A 21,023-nucleotide genomic window follows, 5' to 3' on the forward strand; every position below is an offset into this window, starting at 1 on the left:
AGGTATCATGAAAAACAGCTGGAAAACAAGTGAAGTGAGGTGAAGACCGCAGGTTTCCAAGACAACTGCTAGGTTATAGTAACACAGAACTATAGTGTGTGGGCTAGGAAAAACTGTGTGCTGGTTGCCCTCCTGGACACCTATCATAATAGTGATAATAATCATAATCATAATAGTGGCATTTATTAAGCACTTACATGTGCCAAGCACTGCAAGGCACTCAAGTACAGAGCCATCATTTATTTGAATGACTGCCTCCTACTCCAGACTGTACGCTCCTTGTAAGCAGAGAACATTTCTACCAACACTGCTTTATTGTACTGTCCCAAGCTCTTAGTTCAGTGCTTTACACACACTCAGTGCTCAATAAATACTACTGATTGATACTACATTCTGCGGAAATTTTGAGTGATTCAAATTGCACACAGTCCCTGTCCCACATGGGACTCAGCCTAAGTAGGAGGGAGAACAGGAATTGGATCTCCTTTTTGCAGATGAGACAAGTGAGGCCCAGAGAAGTGAAGTGACCTGCCCAAGGTCACACTGCGAGCACACTGCTGAGCTGGGAGGCCTAACTTGCTCTCCAGAAGCAGTAGGATCCTCTCATCCATGGATCTGCCCAAGGCCCTCTGGAGCCTGTTGGGGTTTTGAGCAGCACTGCTTCCCATGGGAATGAATGCCAGGGTCAGTTGAGATGGATTTGCTTTTGTTTCTCTCCAGGCTTCAAACTCTAGATCTGGTGGGGTGGGTTTTGGTGAATACTACTACTACTTCTACTACAACTACTACTATTAATAACAATAATTGGGATGCTTGTTAAGCATTTACTATGTGTGCCAGGAATTATATTCAATGCTGGGGTAGATACAAGATTAATTTATTTTATTTTATGGTATTTGTTGAGCGCTTACTAGGTGCCAGTCACTGCACTCTTCTAAGTGCTGGCATAGATACAAGGTAATAAATCAGGCTGGACACAGTCCCTGTCCCACATGGGGCTCACAATCTTAATCCCCATTTTACAGATGAGGTAACAGGCACAGAGAAGTGAAATGACTTGCCCAAGGTCACACAGCAGACAAGTGGCAGAGCTGGGATTAGAACCAAGGTCCTTCTGACTTAACTTCTCTTTGCTTCAGTAGCCCAGCAGTGAAATGGGGATTTAAGACCATAAGCCCCATGTTGGACATGGCCTATGTAACTACCCCAGCATTTAGTACAGTGCACAGTGTAAGCACTTAACAAATACTAAAAGAAAATATATAAAAAAATATTAGCAGAAGTCGATCGATCACCCAGGAATGACACTGTCAGCTTCCAGCAACTCTGTGGGATTTGGTTCAGTTCTCTGGCACCTTTCTCCCGCTGGACATCAAGGACCCAATAGGACCCAGGAGAGCCCATCTGCTTCCGATTCACAACAAATCCCTTCCACGAGACATTTCCCATAAGGGAACTGATACAGGGAATAAAATGATGTATCATGTGTCCCGTGCAGTCCTTCCCTGCCTGGGTAAATCAATCAGTAGTGTATATAATAATAAATACCACAATAAACATTTGTGGTATTTGTTAAGCCAGGCACCGTACTAAGTGCTGGGGTGGATATAGGCAAGTCAGGTTGGACACGGTCCCTGTCCCGCATGGGGCTCACAGTCTCAATCCCCATTTTACAGACGAAGTAACTGAGGCACAGAGAAGTGAAGTGACTTGCCCCAAGTCACACAACAGGTGTGACTCCTAAGCCCGTGCTCTCTCCACTATGCCATGCTGCTTCTCCAAGAATTGAGCACCTATTATGTGCAGAGCACTGTACTAACTGCTTGGGAGACTACAACAGAATTAGCAGACACGTTTCCTGCCCATAATGAGCTCACAGTCTAGAGGGGGTAAAATTGGAATTGACTGGAATTGACTGTGGTCACTGTGTGCCAAGGACTGTACTAAGCACTTTGGAAAGTACAATTTAATGGAATTAGTGGACATGTGCCCTGCCCTCAACGAGCTTCCTGTCTAAGGGTCCTGGGAAGAACAGAGTCAGTGCACTGGGAAAGGCCCAGAGAGGGATAAGAACGAGCAAAGAACAAGAAGGGAAAGAAGGGGAGAGAATGGGGTGGAGGAAAGCAGAATGGGGGAGCGAAGCAAGCAACGGTGAGCAGTGTTGCCCTTCATACTCAAAGGAAATCGGAAATCAGTCAGTCAGTTAATTGTATTTATTGAGCGCTTACTGTGCGAGAGCACTGTACTAAGCCCCTGGGAGAGTAAGATAGGACATTTCCTGCCCTCAACCAGCTTACAGTCTAAAAGGGGAGACAAAAAATAATATAAATAAATGACAGATACGGACAAAAGTGTTGTGGGGCTGGGAGTGGGGGTAAATGAAGAGAGCAAGTCAGGGTGACGCAGAAGGGAATGGGAGAACAGGAAAAGAGGGCTTAGTCAGGAAAGGCCTATTGGAGGAGATGCGCCTTCAAAAAGGATTTGAAAGAGGGGAGAGTCACTGTCTGTAGGATGTGAGGAGGGAGGGCGTTCCAGGACAGGGTCAGGATGTGGTCAGTCGGTGGCAAGAGAGACGAGATCTAGGTACTGTGAGAAGGTTGGCATTAGAGGGGCAAAGTGTCTGAGTTGGGTTATAGTAGGAGAGTAGCAAGGTGAAATTCTGGCTCTGTCACTTGCCTGATATGTGACCTTGGGCAAGTCGTTTAACTTCTCTGGGCCTCAGTTTCCTCATCTATGAGCCCCATGTGGGACAAAGGACTGTGTCCAACCTGATTAACTTGTATCTACCCTCCAGAATGCAAACCTGCCCTCTAGACTGTAAACTCATTGTGGGCAGGGAACGTGGCCACTAATTCTTTTATAGCATACTCTTTCACACACTTAATACAGTGCTCTACACACAGAAAGCACCCAATAAATATGATCTATCGGTTGACTGAATAGAAATCACAATCTTAATCACCATTTTACAGATTAGGTAAGTGTGGCATAGAGAAATGCCTGATATTTCCTCCCCACATTCGGTTCTCTTTTTGCCTCCTCCCTTTAAATGATTTGTGTCTGATGGCTTAGTAGAAAGAGCACAGGCTTTGGAGTAGGAGGTCATGGGTTCTAATCCTGGCTCCGCCACTTGACAGCTGTGTGACTTTGGGCAAGTCATCTAACTTCTCTGTGCCTCAGTGACCTCATGTGTAAAATGCGGTTTGAGACTGTGACCCCACATAGGACAGGGACTGTGTCCAACCCGATTTACTTGTATCTACCCCAGAGTTTAGTAATTATAATAATAATAATAATAATAATAATAATAATAATGGTATTTGTTAAGTACTTACTGTGTGCAAAGCACTGTTCTAAGTGCTGGGGGGACACAGGGTGATCAGGTTGTCCCACATGGGGCTCACAGTCTTAATCACCATTTTACAGATGAGGGAACTGAGGCACAGAGAAGTTAAGCCTTGCACAAAGTGCTCAACAAATACCATTGTTATTATTATTAGACTCTAAACTCCTCGAGCAGAGGAACTGTGCCTTTTACCTCTAGTGTACTTCCCCCAGTGCTTTACAGTGCTCCTCGCACAGTGGATGCTCAGCAAAGACTGATGGACTGATTTGTTGTTAGCAGCCTCTTACGCCACTTTCTGCCTCTGTCTGATGGTCCTCTCAGAGTTCCATTCAGAGAGGAGTTCCTCTCTGGATCATACCAAGTCCACTGAATCTGCTGCAGCTGAAGTGCCAATTTCCCCAAAGACTGTACTTTTACGTGCCCTTAAGGCGTCTTTTTTTCATGGTATTTGTTAAGCACTTACCATGTGCTAGGCATTGTACAGAGCTCTGGGTAGATACATGTTTGGACACTGTCCACGTCCAAGATGGGGCTCACAGCCTTAATCCCCATTTTACAGGTAAGGTAACTGAGGCAAAGAGAAGTGAAATGACTTGTCCACGGCTACACCACAGAGAAGTGGCAGAACTGGGATTAGAACCCAGGTCCTTTTTCCTCCCAGGCCTGGGTTGTATCCACTAGGCCACACTTATTTTATTACTGTCTTCCCTGGTTTCGTTTTCCCATTTCATTTCATCATCCGGCTACTGTTGGCATCGCTGGCTGTCCCTCACAGCGCATACAGATGTCCCACTCTGAAAAGCTGAGCTGGTCTCTTCTGTCTTCCTTCCTAAGATCCACCGGCCACAACTCTGCAGAACCCAGCCCTAACAGATGAGATGGGGAGTGGGTGCTGCATGGTCTGCTGGGAAGAGCCCAGGCTAGGGAGTCAGGAGACCTGGATGTTCCAATCCAAGCTACACCATCATTCATTCATTCATTCATTCAGTCGAATTTATTAAGTGCTTACTGTATGCAGAGCACTGCACTACGCACTTGGGAAAGTACAATTCAGCAAAAAACAGTGACAATCCCAGCCCCAGTGAGCTCACAGTCTGGGGCGGGGCGGGGGGGGAGAGGAGACCGACATCAATACACATGAACATCAATACAAATAAATAAAATTACAGATGGATACATAAGTGCTGTGGGGCTGGGGGGTGGGGGGAGAGCAAAAGGAGAAAGTCAGGGCAATGAAGAAGGGATTGGGAGATGAGGAAAAGGGGGGCTTAGTCTGGGAGGGCCTCTTGGAGGAGATGTGCCTTCAATAAGGCTTTGAAGGCAGGGGGAGTAATTGTCTGTCAGATTTGAGGAGGGAGGGCGTTCCAGGCCAGAGGAAGGATGTGGGCCAGGGGGTGGTGGTGAGACAGGCAAGATCGAGACCTAGTGAGAAGGTTAGCACCAGAGGAGCAAAGTAGGCAGGCTGGGTTGTAGAAAGACCTATGGGACCTTGGGAAGCAGCATGGCCTAGTGGAAAGAGCACGGACCTGGGGGTCAGAGGACCTGGGGTTTAATCCTGGCTCCGCTACTTGTCTGCTAGGTGACCTTGGGCAAATCATTTCACTTCTCTGGGCCTCAGTTTTCTCATCTGGAAAATGGGGATTAAGACTATGAGCCCCATGTGGGACTTGGACTGTGTCCAACATGATTAACTTGTATCTCCTGAGAGCTTACCTCCTCCAGGAGACCTTCCCGACTGAGCCCCCTTTTTCGTCTCCTCCTCCCCATACCCCCCGCCCTACCTCCTTCCCCTCCCAACAGCACCTGTATTTATGTTTGTACAGATTTATTACTCTACTTATTTTACTTGTACATATTTACTATTCTATTTATTTTGTTAATGATGTGCATCTAGCTTTACTTCTATTTATTCGGATGACTTGACACCTGACCATATGTTTTGTTTTGTTGTCTGTCTCCCCCTTCTAGACTGTGAGCCTGGTGTTGGGTAGGAACCGTCTCTATATGTTGCCAACTTGTACTTCCCAAGTGCTTAGTACAGTGCTCTGCACACAGTAAGCACTCAATAAATACGATTGAATGAGTGAATGAATGAATGAATCTCCCTCAGAATTTAGAACAGTACTTGGTACATAGTAGGCACTTAACAAGTATGGTAATTGTTTATTATTTTTATCCATGGACAAGGGGTTCACAGTGGGTCACAGGAGGAAAAGTGGGCATTCAAGGCAGGCAACCAAGCCCAGGGTTCCTCCAAGGGCTATGGAACAATCTGTCCCAGGGCCCTGGGAGAGGCTGAGGGGCTGAACAGGGAGAGAGAAAGGGGGGTGTCCCTCAGTGTCCACTGTACAGACTCCCCACCCTACTCTCCCTCCCTTCGGCATGGCCTGTGCTTGTGGATCCGGATTCCTGAGCATTTTGGTGCTCACCCCTCCTTACCCCTTGCACCATCCCCAACCCTCTCCCCCGCCCCATCCCTGTCATCCTGTCCCAGGGCCACCCCTCCCCATCCCGCCCTGTACCAGCCCCCTTCGACTCACTGCAGTCCAACCCCTCCCCACCTCTTGTGCTGTCCCCTCTCCCCAAATTCCCTACCCTCAGCCTCAACCAAGTGTGGCCTGTAGAACCTCCACTCCATCATGGGGAAGTTTCCCTTCATCCTTGGCCTGTTCCTGACCCAGGCACTCCCCCTCCTCGCCATTACTGAAACCTGGCTCTCCCCAGAGGACATGGTCTCCAGACGGTGTCTGATTTTCTCCCACTCCCCAAGACCCACTGGGGAAGTAGGAGGTGTTGACTTCCTTCTTGCATCCCAGTGCCATTTTCGCACCATTCTACCTTCCCATCCCCTTTCTACCCTTCCTTCAAAGCTCGTATCATCGGCCTCTACCAAGCACTCCAGATTCTAGGAATGGTCATCAGCCGCCCCCAGGTCCCACCTCCAACTTTTTTAACCATTTTGATCCCTTTCTCACATTCCTTCTCTCTTTCTCCATCTCTACATTGATCATTGGGGACTTCAATATCCACATAGATGTTCCTGTTGACCCTGCCGCGGATCTCTTTCTATCAGTCTTCAACTCCGCTGGCCTCCTACTTCACCCCACCTCACCCACTCACCAACTTGGACTCACACTTACCTCATTATCTCTAGCCACTACCCTCACCAGCTCTGCAATCCCTCTATCTGATCGTAACCTCCTCACCTGCCTTCTCTTCCACACACCTCCTCCCCATAAATCTTGGCTGTTCCTTCACAGAGACCTCTGATCTTTTGACCCCATCCAATTTTCTCTACTTATCCTGCACCATTTAGCTTCCATACCCAAGCTACGTTCCCTTGATAACCAAATTGACTCATTCAACAGCCCCTCTCTACTGAACTCAGCTCACTCGCTCCCCTCTCCCTTCATCAATCTTGTACCATCAACCCACAGCCCTGAGTCACCTCCACAGTCCTCCTCCTTCGCTCTTGTGCACAAGCCGCAGAGTGCTGCTGGCGGGAATCTAGATAGCAGGCTGACTTTGTCCAATTCAAGTTTACTTTTGCGTGCTTTAACTCTGCCCTCTCCTCTGCCTGGCAAAATTATTTCTCCATCCTCACTGGATATCCATGCCTTTGCCAGTTGTTCCAGACACTTAACTCCCTCCTCAAAGCCCCTGCCCCACCAACTCCCCTTATCCCTCGCCCCAATGACCTGGACACCTATTTTATTGATAAAAATGACACTCTCAGGTATGATCTCCCTAAAATCTCCCCTGTCCCTTCCCAGTTCCTCCCCACTCCTGACCCTTCTTTAACTCTCTGAATTTTCCCATCAGTATCTCTTGAGGAGATCTCCCACATCCTCTCAAAATCCACCCCTTCCACCTGCACATAATAATAACACTAATAATGATGGCATTTTGTTAAGCACTTACAGTGTGCCAAGCACTGTTCTCTAAGCATTGGGTGGGGGTGGGGGGAAATACAATGCAATCAGTTTGTCCCACATGGGGCTCACAGTCTTAATCCCCATTTTACAGATGAGGTAACTGAGGTACAGAGAAGTTAAGTGACTTTCCCAACGTCACACATCTGACAAGTGGCAGAGCCAGAATTAAAACCCATGACCTCTGACTCCCAAGACCGTGCTCTTTCCATTGAGCCAGTGCTCTTTCCACTGAGCCACACTACACATCTGACCCCATTCCTTCACCCCCTATCAAAACACTTGTCCCCTCCCTTCTTCCTTCCCTAACAGCCATCTTCAACTATTCGCTCTCCAATGGCTTCTTTCACACTGCTTTTAGACATGTTCATGTCTCCCCATCCTAAAAAAAAAAACCCTTCCTTGACCCCACATCTCCCTCCAGTTATCGCCCCATCTCCCTCCTACCATTTCTCTGAAAACTCCTTGAGTGAGTTGTCTACACCTGCTATCTCAAGTTCCTCTCCTCCAATTCCCTCCTTGACTCCCTCCAATCTGGCTTCCTTCCACTTTACTCCACAGAAACTTCCCTCTCAAAAGTCGCCCATGATCTCCTCCTGCTTGTCAAATTCAACAGCCTCTACTCCACACAAATCCTCCTTGACCTCTTAGCTGCCTTCAACACTTCGACCACCCCCATCTCCTGGAAACACTATCCAACCTCGGCTTCACTGACACAGTCCCCTCCTGGTTCTCCTCCTTCCTCTGTGGCTGCTCATTCTCGGTCTCTTTCATGGGCTCCTTCTCTGCCTCCCCCACCCCACTGCCAAACTGTGGGGCTCCCTCAAATTCAGTTCTGAGTCCCCTTCTATTCTCCATCTCCATCCACTCCTTCGGATAATTCATTTGCTTACATAGCTTCAACTATTACCTCTATGCCGATGATACCCAAATCTACATCTCCAGCCCTGATTTCTCTCCGTCTCTGCTGTCTCACATTTCCTCCTGCCTTCAGGACATCTCTACTTGGATGTCCTCTTGTCACTTCAAACTTGAAATGTCTAAAAGAGTACTTAATATCACCCCACACAAACCCTCTCCTCCACCTGACTTTCTCATCACTGTAGACAGCACCGCCATCCTTTTTGTCTCACAAGCCTGTAACGTTGGTGTTATCTTTGACTCGTGTCTCTCATTTATGCTACATATTCAATCAATCATTATATCCAGTTAGTCCAACCTTCACGACATCGCTAAAGTCCACACTTTCCTTTCCATCCAAACTGCTACCATGTTAACTGATTCAATTGCATTTATAGAATGCTTACTGTGTGCTGAGTACTGTCTTGCAGTACTTGTGAGTACAAGTGAGTCTTGCCTCCACCACCCGGTTGGCTCCATCTCTCTCTGGCTCCCACCCTCTGCTCACTCAGCCCTCTGGCTTTGGCAGCCCGCCCCCACTCCCCCTCCCCCAGGTCCCCCAGCTTTTCCTCCAGATTTGCTCCCAATCCTTCTCGGGCCCTTCCTCTGCTGCTGGGGGTCAGGGCCACTTACTCTCCCTGAGAATTTTCCCCTCCATCATCTCCTTGGACTCGAGAACTGGGCTTTGTGGCCTGGTGCTCTGACCCAGGGTGACCAGAAATCACTCACCCTCTTCCCCCACCCCCAGCTTTTAAGGCATTCAATCACTTCTCACCCTTTTCGAGAAGCAGCATGGCTCAGTGGAAAGAGCCCGGGCTTTGGAGTCAGAGGTCATGGGTTCAAATCCCGGCTCCACCAATTGTCAGCTGTGTGACTTCGAGCAAGTCACTTAACTTCTCTGGGTCTCAGTTCCCTCATCTGTAAAATGGGGATGAAGACTGTGGGCTCCCGGGGAACAACCTGTTCACCTTGTAACCTCCCCAGTGCTTGTCAGCTGTGTGACTTCAGGCAAGTCACTTCACTTCTCTGGGCCTCAGTTACCTCGTCTGTAAAATGGGATTAAAACTGTGAGTCCCCCGTGGGACAACCTGATCACCTTATAACCTCCCCAGCACTTAGAACAGTGCTTTGCACATAGTAAGCGCTTAACAAATGCCCTCATTATTATTATTATTATTTTACTGCACTAAGCATTTACCAATCACTTATCCTATCCCTCCTCAATTACGGTATCAGCCTCACTGCTGACCTTTCAGTCTTCTATCTCTCCTCACTCCAGTCCATACTTCACTCTGCTGCCTGGATCATTCTTTTACAAAAAGGTTCAAGCAGTTTTTCACCACTCCTCAAGAATCTCCAGGGGTTGTCCATCCACTCACACATCAGACAAAAACCCCTCACTCTTGGCTTTAAAGTGCTCCATCACCTGGCCCCCTCCTACCTCACCCTGGCTCCTCTCCTACTATAACCCAGCCTGCACACTTGGTTCCTCTAATGCTAAACTTCTCACTTTACTTCGATCTCACCTATCTAGCCGCCGACCTCTCGTCCATGTCCTATCTCTGGCCTGGAACACCCTTCCTCCTCATATCTGACAGACAATTACTCTCCCCCACTTCATAGCCTAATTGAAGGTACATCTCCTCCAAGAAGCCTTCCCTGACTAAGCCCTCTTTTCCTTTTCTTCAACAACCTTCTGCACCACCCTGAATTGCTCCCTTTATTCATCCCCTCCTTCCCATCCTTCCAGCATTTATGTACTTATCTATCATTTATTTATTTATATTAATGTCTGCCGTCCCATCTAGACTGTAAGCTTGCTGTGGGCAGGAAACTTTTTGTTATATTGTTATATTGTGCTCCTCTAGTGTGTGGTACAGTGCTCTGCATCCAATAAGCACTCAATAAATACAATTGACTGACTGACTGACACACATCCGTCTACTCTGTTGCTTTACCCTCCTGTAATTGATTTTAAAGTCTGTCTCCCTGGTTAAACTATAAGCTCCTTGAGAGCAGGGATCACATTTACCTGCTCTCCTGGACTCTTCTAGAGAAGGCTATTAGAACAGTGCCCAGCACTTAGATCAGTGCCCAGAGCTTAGAACTGTGCTTTGAACATAGTAAGTGCTTAATAAATGCCATCATTATTATTATTATTATCATAGGGGTCATGATCTAGTGGAAAGAACATGGGCCTGGGAGTCAGAAGACCTGGGTTCTAATTCGGGCTCTGCCACTTGTCTGCTATGTGACTATGGGCAAGTCATTTCCCTTCTCTGAGCCTCAGTTTCCTCATCTGTGAAATGGCTATTAAATCCTACTCCCTCCTAGTTGGACCATGAGCACCGGCTGGGACAGGGGCTGTGTCCAACCTGATTATCTTGCTCTAACCCCTTCTCTCCTGGAAACATTATCTAACCTTGGCTTCGCTTACACCGTCCTCTCCTGGATCTCTTCCTTTGTCTCTGGTTGTCATTCTCAGTCTCTTTCACGGGCTTCTCCTCTGCCTCCCACCCCCTAATTGTGGGGGTCCCTCAAGGTTCAGTTCTGGGTCCCCTTTATTCTCCATCTCCCTTGAAGAACTCATTAGCTCACATGGCTTCAACTACCATCTCTATGCAGATGATTCCCAAATCTACCTCTCCAGCCCTGACCTCTCTCCTTCTCTGCAGTCTCACATTTCCTTCTGCCTCAGAACACCTTATCGTGGATGTACTGCCAAACACCTCAAACTTAAGGCATTAAAACAGAACTCCTTAACATAGTAAACACTTACTAATTGCCATAAATACCAGAACTTCTAACAGCTGCAATTACTATGACTAGTAGTATTCTCTTCCCCGTTGACCCTTATCAGGACTGTGAACTTGTTCTTGGGACTGAAGAGAAAATGCAGGCTGCTGCTTCATGGTCAAGTTCTGAGTTCATTCTTGCCACCTGTACAGAAAAGCCCAGTTGGGCCCGCAACCCACTGCAGGAAATGGAGGGGGAGAGAGAGAAGCAAGGAGAAGAGAAAGAGAGTGGAGAGAGAGGGATCAAGAGAGGAGAGAAAAAGAGTGGAGAGAGAGAGATCAAGAGAGGAGAGAAAGAGGGAGGAGAGAGGAGAGAAAGAGGGAAGAGAGAGGAGAGAAAGAGGGAAGAGAGAGGAGAGAAAGAGGGAGGAGAGAGGAGAGAATGAGGCAGAGGGGAAAAAGACAAGAGAAAGAGACAAATAGGAGAAAGAGAGACAGGAAAGGTATGGAGAAAGAGAGAGGAAAGAGGAGAAAGAGAAAGATCAAGACAGAGAAAGAGAGGAGAAAGAGATAGGAAAGGGAAGGAGAGAAAGGAGAGAGAAAGAGAAACACAGAGAAAGAACATGTGTGTGTTTTGCCACTTTGGCTCTTTTCAGGCTTGGGAGAGAACTGGGTTTTGCTCTCCTGATCTGGCAATCCCTGATAAAAGATTTGCCGATGTGAGCGGCCTCTTGCCCAGCCCCAGCGATGGCCAGGGGCTGCAGAGGAAGTGCGGCAGTCCTCGTGTTGGTCAGGAAGTTGAAGAAACAGATGTTACATTGCCAAACCCAACATTTGCAAGCATCAGTGCCCACCCCACCACTTCCATCAAACACTTTGCAGGTTGGGGGGCAAGGGGAGAGCCAGTCCCCTCTCCTGCCTGGAACCTCGAAGGAGAAGGCTCAAATCCCATTCAGCTCAGCCTCTGCAGCCAGAGCTGAGAAGACCTGGCTTTGGTATATGTTCCCAACAGGGAGGGTGGAGGAATGGAGAAGCAGCAAGGCTTGGGGCTGGGAGTAGGAGGACCTGGGTTCTAATTCTGCCTCTGCCACCTGTCTGCCCTGTGATCTTAGGAAAGTCACTCCACTGGACTGACAGTCTACCCTCTAGACTGTGGGTTCATTGTGGGCAGGGAATATGTCTGGTTATTGTTCTATAGTATTCTCCCAAGTGCTTAGTACAGTGCTCTGCACACAGTAAGAACTCAATAAATACGATTGAATGAATGATCTTAACATGGCCTACAGGAAAGAGCATGGACCTGGGTCCAAATTCCAGCTCCACCAGTTGGTCACAGCTGTGTGACCTTGGGCAAGTCCCTTCACAGCTCTCTGCCTCAGTTTCTTCATCTGTAAATTGGGGATTCAATACCCGCTCAACTCCTACTGAGACCATGATCCGTATGCGGGATAGGGACTGTGTCAGATCAATTGGTATTGCTTAGAAATGTGGACACATAGAAAGAGCTTATACCTCAAAAATAATTATTACTACTAGTCTCAGGACTTCAGTTTCCTCATCTGTAAAATGGGGATTTACTACCTGTTCTACCTCCCACTTGGACGTGTGAGCCCTGTGCTGGAAAGAGAATGTATCCGACCTGATTAACTTGTATTTACCATGGAGTTTAGAAGAGTGCTTGGCATGATAGTACCAACTTAACAAATAGCACAATTACTATTAACTGCACCACCAACTCCTTGATTCGCCCCACCACAAATAACCACGACAATCTGGCTTTAGGGAGTTTTATTCAGCAAGTCAGGAAGTTGGGAAGCAGCATGGTATAGTGGATAGAGCACAGGCCTGGGAGGCAGAAGGTCATGGGTTCTAATCCCGGTTCCGCCACTTGCCTGGTGTGGGACCATGGGCAAGTCACTTCATTTCTCTGGGGCTCAGTTCCCACATCTGTAAAATGGGGATTGAGACTGTGAGCCCCACATACGACAGGAACTGTCTTCAACTCAATCTACTTGTATCTACCTCAGCACTTAGTACAGTGCCTGGCACATAGTAAGCACTTAACAAATACCATTATTATTATTATTATTATTATTATTGTTAAGTCAGAGGGTCCTCCCTCAGAATAATCTGCCTCCACTCCCTCTCCTCTTCCTCCTCATCTCTCTCCAATTTCTCCCTGCCTGGCGGGTCCTGGGGCAGGAGTAATAATAATAACTGTGGTATTTGTTAAGTGCTTACTATGTGCCAGGAATTGTAATAAGCGCTGGGGTGGACACAAGCAAACCAGGTTGGACACAGTCCCTGTCCCAAGTGGGGCTCACAGTCTTAATCCCCATTTTACAGATGCGAGGGAACTGAGGACCAGAGAAGTGAAGTGAATTACCTAAGGCCACACAACAGACAAGTGGCGGAGGTGGGACTAGAACCCATGACCTTCTGACTCCCAGGCCTGTGCTCTATCCACTAGGACTTGCTGCATCCCTGGGCTGTTCCTCCAGCCCCAGACAGAACGTGGCTGCTGCCTCCTCAGGCCAGGCTGAGGGAGAGTCCATTCCTCTTCCTCACCATTGTACACCTGGAGCCCTTCCTCCCCACCGGCATAGCAGGAGCCCGCCAAGATCCTTATGGCCCAGACTCCACCCTTCCTATCAGAGCTTGGAGTACGGGGAGCGTTGGGAAGGGGTGTGAATGAGCAGAGACGGAGAAAAAGGCGAGCTCCTACAATGCCAGCTTCCCCTCTCACAACTAAGGCAGGCTATTTCCACCTCACAGCCAAGGGAGATGGGCAATTACCCCAGAGACTTTTAGGGTTGCGCGAGCAAGCACAGCCCATGGCAGGGAGCATGAAGCAGGGAGACGTCTTCTACTTAGAACCACAACCCACAACCACAAGCTGCTATCTTAGGTTCCAACTGCCTGGAAGAGTGAGGGCTGAAGCCAGCAAGTAAATAATATGTTCCAGGTGCCAAAAATACAGGAAAGACATTTTGGCTTCAGGGTGGGGGGCCACTCCTGGATGTGCCAGGCAGGAGGCTGGAAGCTGGAGTGGGGTTGGGCGTGGCAAATGAGAATGACCTGGGGCGGAGGCTGTCCCGGAAGTGTCCCTCTCGGTGCCCAAGCAGCCCATCTTGTGGGTGGCACAGGGCACAGTGCAGCTTTCGGGCTCAGCCTCCTGCCCACTTGCCGTTCAGGGGAGCGACACCCTCCTCAGCCCTGGAACACCCCACTCCCCCACCCCCGCGGGCCTGAGTGGACGTTGAGGCCCAGACGGGGCCCCGCTCGCCCCAAGAGGAAGCAGAAACCCCCTCTCACCTGATCAATTTCCATGAGCTTGGGGAAGGCGCCTGGCCACTGTATGGCCACCTTCACGATGTCGGCCGGAGGAGGCATGGTCGGGGGTTGGCGAGTCCAGAACCAGAGGTGGGGGACCCCGGACCGACCAGGAGCGGGAGGCGTCCCCCTAGCGAGGAATGAGAGGCACGGAGAGATCACTCAACGTGGGCCCAGGCTGAGTCCAACATCACTTCCTGTTTCCTCGCGCAGTCTAGGTCCTCGGGCCGGAAGGCACCTCGGCCAGCCATTCGTCTCCTGCAGGAAAAGGAGGCCGTTGGGGAACAGGCATCCGGCGAATGAGTGGGCTGGGGGTGAGGGGTGGGATGGTGGAGGGGAGACCCGGCCTTCCCATCTGCTTCCCGTCTGGCTGGGGTCCGGATTGAGGTGGCCCAAAGCCGCCCCAGCGCCCCAGCACGCTCCCTCCACCGGGACAGGAAGTCGGGGCCAGGAAGCGGCATTCCTCTCAACTAGAAGACCGTTCTGTGTTCACAAATAGATCCTTGCACTATAGCAACCAGGGTGTCAGGAAGAAGGTAGAAAACATCAGTATTACACACACACACACACACCCTTCCCCCTCCCCCACCCCACACCAAACATCAGTATTACACACACACACACACACACACACACACACACACACACACACACACACACACACACACACACACACCTTCCCCCTCCCCCCACACCAAAGGGGCTTCCTAATCCCATTCTCCAAGGACTGAGGGCAATAAAGACTTAGTGGGCAAGTAAATCCACAGTAGTCCTGGAGTTTTCTCCCATATGGAAAAGTCATCTCTTGCCACCCTCTCACATACTAGGCATTTCCCCCTCTCCTCCCCTCAACTCTCTACAGAATCGAAATCCTACATCTGCATACCGGCCCCCGCTGACCCAGCAGAAGGAATGGACCATCCCCTGCCAGCCAGAGAACATTTTGAGGTGAGTGTGGAGACAGGTGTCCTACAGAAAACAGCTCCTTCATAGCCAGCAGTGGCTACCAGCACAGAGCTTTCCATGCAGCGTGCTAAAAGCCAGCTCTGCCTGACCAAAGGAGAAGAGAATGAAGGGAGGCCCTGGGACTAGGAAAGTCAGAGCAGGAGCTCCAGGCCCACTCTGCCCTCTGGAAAGCCCAGAGAAGACCCTAACCCACTTCACATTCATAGCACTAGGATGAGGGTCCCCTCATTTGGTTTCCAGAGTCTCTGCTGTGAGCGAGGACTTCGGACTTCCGGGGGGCTGCAGAGAAGTGGCCCTCGGTTTCTCCGTGGAGATGGACATGACTCACTGCTGCACCAAAAGCAGGGAAAACCCTCTGGACTTCTTGGAAGAATTCTCTTCCGTACAAAAGGCTGCAAGGGAATTTTTCATTCTGAACCTCTCTAGAGCCATGTGGCTATCAGCTGCCATAAGGCACTATGGAGCAACCGGACACTGGAAAAAGAGCTGACTTAGAAAATTCAACTCCTCTAGGCCTATACTAAAAAAAAAAAAACGGTCTGTGAACCCCACTGTTCCATAATAACAGTTGAGGGTTGTTTTCGTTTTTTAATGGTGTTTGTTTAGCGCTTACTTCGGGTCAGGCACCGTATTGAGAACTGGGGTAGATCCGAGAAGATCCGCTGCAGAGAAGCAGCGTGGCTCAGTGGAAAGAGCCCGGGCTTTGGAGTCAGAGGTCATGGGTTCAAATCCCGGCTCCACCACTTGTCAGCTGTGTGACTTTGGGCAAGTCACTTCACTTCTCTGGGCCTCAGTTACCTCATCTGTAAAATGGGGATTAAGACTGTGAGCCCCCCGTGGGACAACCTGATCACTTTGTAACCTTTCCAACGCTTAGAACGGTGCTTTGCACATAGTAAGTGCTTAATAAATGCCACCATCATTATTATTATTATTATCCGAGATAATCGGTTAGGACACAATCCCTGTCCCATATGGGACTCACAGGCTAAGTCAGAGGGAAAACAGGCATTGAATCCCCATTTTAGAGATGAGAAAACTCAGGTATAGAAGTAAAGTGCCCAAAGTCACACAACAAGCAAGTAGTGGGGCTGGGATCAGAACCCAGGTCTTCTGACTCCCAGGCCCAGGATCTTTCCAATGGGCCATGCTGCTTCTGCATGGTTTAGTGAATAGAACACGGGTATGGGAGTCAGAAGGTCATGGGTTCTAATCCCGTCTCTGCCACTTGTCTGCTGTGTGATCTTAGGCAAGTCACTTCACTGTGCTTCATTTACCTCATCTGTCAATGGGGAATAAGACTGTGAGCCCTGCATGGGGCAGGGACTGTGTCCACTACAATTTGCTTGTAAACATCCATGAGTCTAGTACAGTGCCTGGCACATAGTAAGCTCTTAACAAATACCGTAATTATTATTATTAATAATAATATAATTACCTTCCTCCTCCCATTCCCATCCAAATCCAAATTCAAACTCCCTGCCTCCACTCCTTCACCTCCAACTCCATCCTTGACCCTCTACAATGCATTTTCCGCCCCCTTCACTCCACTGAGACTGGTCTCTCTGAGATCAACAATGACCTCCTTCTTGTCAGATCTAGCAAACACAATGCCCTCCTAATCCTCCTTGACCCCTTCGATGCTGTGGACCACCCCCTTCACTTGGAAATGCTAAATACCTTTGCTCTCATTGTCACATTCCTCTATTTCTCCTCCTACCTTTCTGGCTGATCAATCGATCAATGAATCAATCAATGGCATTTACTGGGGGCTGACTGTGTGCAGAGAACTGTACTAAGCATTTGGGAGAGTACAATACAACAGAGTTGGTAGGCACGCTCTCTGTCCACAGGGAGCTTACTGTCTAGAGGGGGAGAAAGACATTAATATAAATAAAACATAGATATCAATCAATCAATCAATCGTATTTATTGAGTGCTTACTATGTGCAGAGCACTGTACTAAGCGCTTGGGAAGTACAAATTGGCAACACATAGAGACAGTCCCTACCCAACAGTGGGCTCACAGTCTAAAAGGGGGAGACAGAGAACAAAACCAAACATACCAACAAAATAAAATAAATAGGATAGAAATGTACAAGCAAAATAAATAAATAAATAAATAAATAGAGTAATAAATATGTACAACTGTATATACATATATACAGGTGCTGTGGGGAAGGGAAGGAGGTAAGATGGGGGGATGGAGAGGGGGACGAGGAGGAGAGGAAGGAAGGGGCTCAGTCTGGGAAGGCCTCCTGGAGGAGGTGAGCTTTCAGTAGGGCCTTGAAGGGAGGAAGAGAGCTAGCTTGGCGGATGGGCAGAGGGAGGGCATTCCAGGCCCGGGGGATGATGTGGGCCAGGGGTCGATGGCGGGACAGGCGAGAACGAGGTACAGTGAGGAGATTAGCGGTGGAGGAGCGGAGGGTGGGGGCTGGGCAGTAGAAGGAGAGAAGGGAGGTGAGGTAGGAGGGGGCGAGGTGATGGAGAGCCTTGAAGCCCAGGGTGAAGAGTTTCTGCCTGATGCGCAGATTGATTGGTAGCCATTGGAGGTTTTTGAGGAGGGGAGTAATATGTCCAGAGCGTTTCTGGACAAAGATAATCCGGTCAGCAGCATGAAGTATGGATTGAAGTGGAGAGAGACACGAGGATGGGAGATCAGAGAGAAGGCTGATGCAGTAGTCCAGACAGGATAGGATGAGAGCTTGAATGAGCAGGGTAGCGGTTTGGATGGAGAGAAAAGGGTGGATCTTGGCAATGTTGCGGAGCTGAGACCGGCAGGTTTTGGTGACGGCTTGGATGTGAGGGGTGAACGAGAGAGCGGAGTCGAGGATGACACCAAGGTTGCGGGCTTGTGAGACGGGAAGGATGGTAGTGCTGTCAACAGAGATGGGAAAGTCAGGGAGAGGACAAGGTTTGGGAGGGAAGACAAGGAGCTCAGTCTTCGACATGTTGAGCTTTAGGTGGCGGGCAGACATCCAGATGGAGATGTCCTGAAGGCAGGAGGAGATGCGAGCCTGGAGGGAGGGGGAGAGAGCAGGGGCAGAGATGTAGATCTGGGTGTCATCAGCGTAGAGATGATAGTTGAAGCCGTGGGAGCGAATGAGGTCACCAAGGGAGTGAGTGTAGATTGAGAACAGAAGGGGACCAAGCACTGAACCTTGGGGAACCCCCACAGTAAGAGGATGGGAGGGGGAGGAGGAGCCTGCAAAAGAGACTGAGAAAGAATGACCGGAGAGATAAGAGGAGAACCAGGAGAGGACGGAGTCTGTGAAGCCAAGGTCAGATAGCGTGTTGAGGAGAAGGGGGTGGTCCACAGTGTCAAAGGCAGCTGAGAGGTCAAGGAGGATTAGGACAGAGTAGTAGCCGTTGGATTTGGCAAGCAGGAGGTCATTGGTGACCTTTGAGAGGGCAGTTTCCGTGGAATGAAGGGGACGGAAGCCAGACTGGAGGGGGTCGAGGAGACAGTTGTTGTTGAGGAATTCTAGGCAGCGCGTGTAGACAACTCGTTCAAGGAGTTTGGAAAGGAATGGTAGGAGGGATATGGGACGATAACTAGAAGGTGAGGTGGGGTCAAGAGAGGGTTTTTTTTAGGATGGGAGAGACATGGGCATATTTGAAGGCAGAGGGGAAGGAACCAGTGGAGAGTGAGCGGTTGAAGATGGAAGTTAAGGAGGGGAGAAGGGATGGAGCGAGAGATTTCATAAGATGAGAGGGAATGGGGTCAGAAGCACAGGTGGCCGGAGTAGCACTTGAGAGGAGGGAGGAGAGTTCCTCTGAGGATACCGCTGGGAAGGATGGGAGAGTAGCAGAGAGTGTTGAGAGCCGGGGGGTTGGAGAAAGGGGGGAAGAGACTTTGGGGAGGTTGGACCTGATGGATTTAATTTTGTTAATGAAGTAGGAGGCCAGATCGTTGGGGGTGAGGGAAGGAGGAGGGGGAGGAACCGGGGGCCTGAGAAGGGAGTTGAATGTACGGAAGAGCTGGCGGGGGTGATGGGCATGGGTGTCAATAAGGGAGGAGAAATAGTTTTGTCTGGCAGAAGAGAGGGCTGAGTTAAGGCAGGAAAGGATAAACTTGAAGTGAACGAGGTTGGCATGGTGTTTATATGTTCATAAGAGCTGTGGGGCTGAGGATGGGATGAATATCAAGCGGACAAAGGTCGCAGATCCAAGCGCATACACAACGCAGAGTGAGGTGGAGGAAAAGGCTTTATCAGAGAGGGCCTCTTGAAAGAGATGTGACCCTAATAAGGTTTTGAAGATGGAGAGAGTGGTGGTGTGGTGCTTAGTACAGTGCTCTGCACACAGTAAGTGCTCAATAAATAGGATTGAATGAATGAATGGAGGGGGAGGGAGTTCCAGGCCAGAGGGAGGATTTGGGAAATGGGTCGGCGGCAAGATAATAATAACGATGGCATTTATTAAGCGCTTACTATGTGCAGAGCACTATTATGGTATTTATATAGACAAGATCGGGGCAGGAGTGAAGTCTGAGAGCTCTGGGCTGTAGCAGGACATCAGTGATGTATGGCAGAGCAGGGTAGAAGCAGCATGGCTTAGTGGATACAGCATGGGCCTGGGAGCCAGAAGGACCTGGGTTCTAATTCTGACTCCATCACGTGTCTGCTGTGTGACCTTGGGCAAGTCACTTTACTTCTCCCACTGCCTCAGTTCCCTCATCTATAAAATGACCTCTGCTCCATCTGAAATTTCGCACCTCCTCTCGACCTCAAGACACCTCTGTGTGCACATCAAACTTAATATGTCCAAAATTGAGCTCATCTATCTTCCTGAACCCTGTCCTCCATGTAACTTCTCCATCATAATCGAAACCACCACCATCCTCCCTGCCTCTCCAGCCTGTAACCTTGACTTCTCACTTTCTTTCTGTAAGGGGTCTCTAACGACCACCCCACCCCACCCCTTGCCTGAGGCCGGCCCAGTTCCAAGGACTGGCTTTACTTAAGGCACATCTCCTCCAAGAGGCCTTCCCTGACTAAATCCTCTTTTCCTTTTCTTCAACTCTTTCAGTGTCATCCCGACTTGCTCCCTTTATTCATCTCCTCTCCCAGCCCCACAGTACTTATGTACATATCTGAAGTTTATTTATTTCTATTAATGTCTGTCTCCCCCTGAAGGCTGTAAGCTCACTGTGGGCAGGGAATGTGTCTGTTACATTGTTCTGTGGTACTCTCCCAAGCTCTTATTACAGTGCTCTGCACACAGTAAGCACCCAATAAACACAACTGACTGACTGACCGACTGACTGGCCCTTGTAGACAGTGACCGGCTCCAACACATATTTGCTGTGTGACCTTAGGCAAGTCACTTCATTTCTCTGTGCCTCAGTTACCTAATCTGCAAAGTGGGGATTAAGAGTGTGAGCACCAAGTGGGAAAGGGACTGTGTCCAACCTGATTAACGTGTATCTACCCAGCGCTTGGGACAGTGTCCAGCGCTTAGAACAGTGCCTGGCAAATAGTAAGTGCTTAACAAATACAACAACACTTAACAAGTACTATTATTATTATTATTGTGAGCAGTGAAGGACTACTAGGACTCTTCCCCCAGGACAGTGACACCCTGTGCTATTGCTATTTTTGTTGTTGGGCAATTGCTGTTTCTTCTTGAGTTAGCTGTTCTTCTTTCCTTAAGGGTATGTCCTCCTCCATCCGTCTCCTAAGGAAGTACTCATCCGGTCTGGCAGCAGAGCTTCCTGCCGCCCCGTCCTCTGTCTCATTCGGAACTGCAACTGGATGATTTTAGGTCCAGTTTCCCACTTTTGGCACCGAGAGTCTCCCCGCTGCAGCT

General features: G+C 49.1%; 1 protein-coding gene across 1 annotated transcript in view; it reads right to left on the reverse strand.

Moving 5' to 3' along the window:
- Positions 1 to 21,023, reverse strand: part of ELMO1 (engulfment and cell motility 1) — a 210,937-nt gene that overhangs the window by 153,235 nt on the left and 36,679 nt on the right. The window contains exon 3 of the mRNA XM_038769328.1: positions 14,229 to 14,504. Coding sequence (XP_038625256.1) covers positions 14,229 to 14,306 — 78 coding nt within the window. The 5' untranslated portion in view covers positions 14,307 to 14,504. The remainder of the gene's footprint in view (positions 1 to 14,228; positions 14,505 to 21,023) is intronic.

The sequence above is a fragment of the Tachyglossus aculeatus genome, chromosome 2, assembly GCF_015852505.1.
Source record: "Tachyglossus aculeatus isolate mTacAcu1 chromosome 2, mTacAcu1.pri, whole genome shotgun sequence".
Taxonomy (NCBI): domain Eukaryota; kingdom Metazoa; phylum Chordata; class Mammalia; order Monotremata; family Tachyglossidae; genus Tachyglossus; species Tachyglossus aculeatus.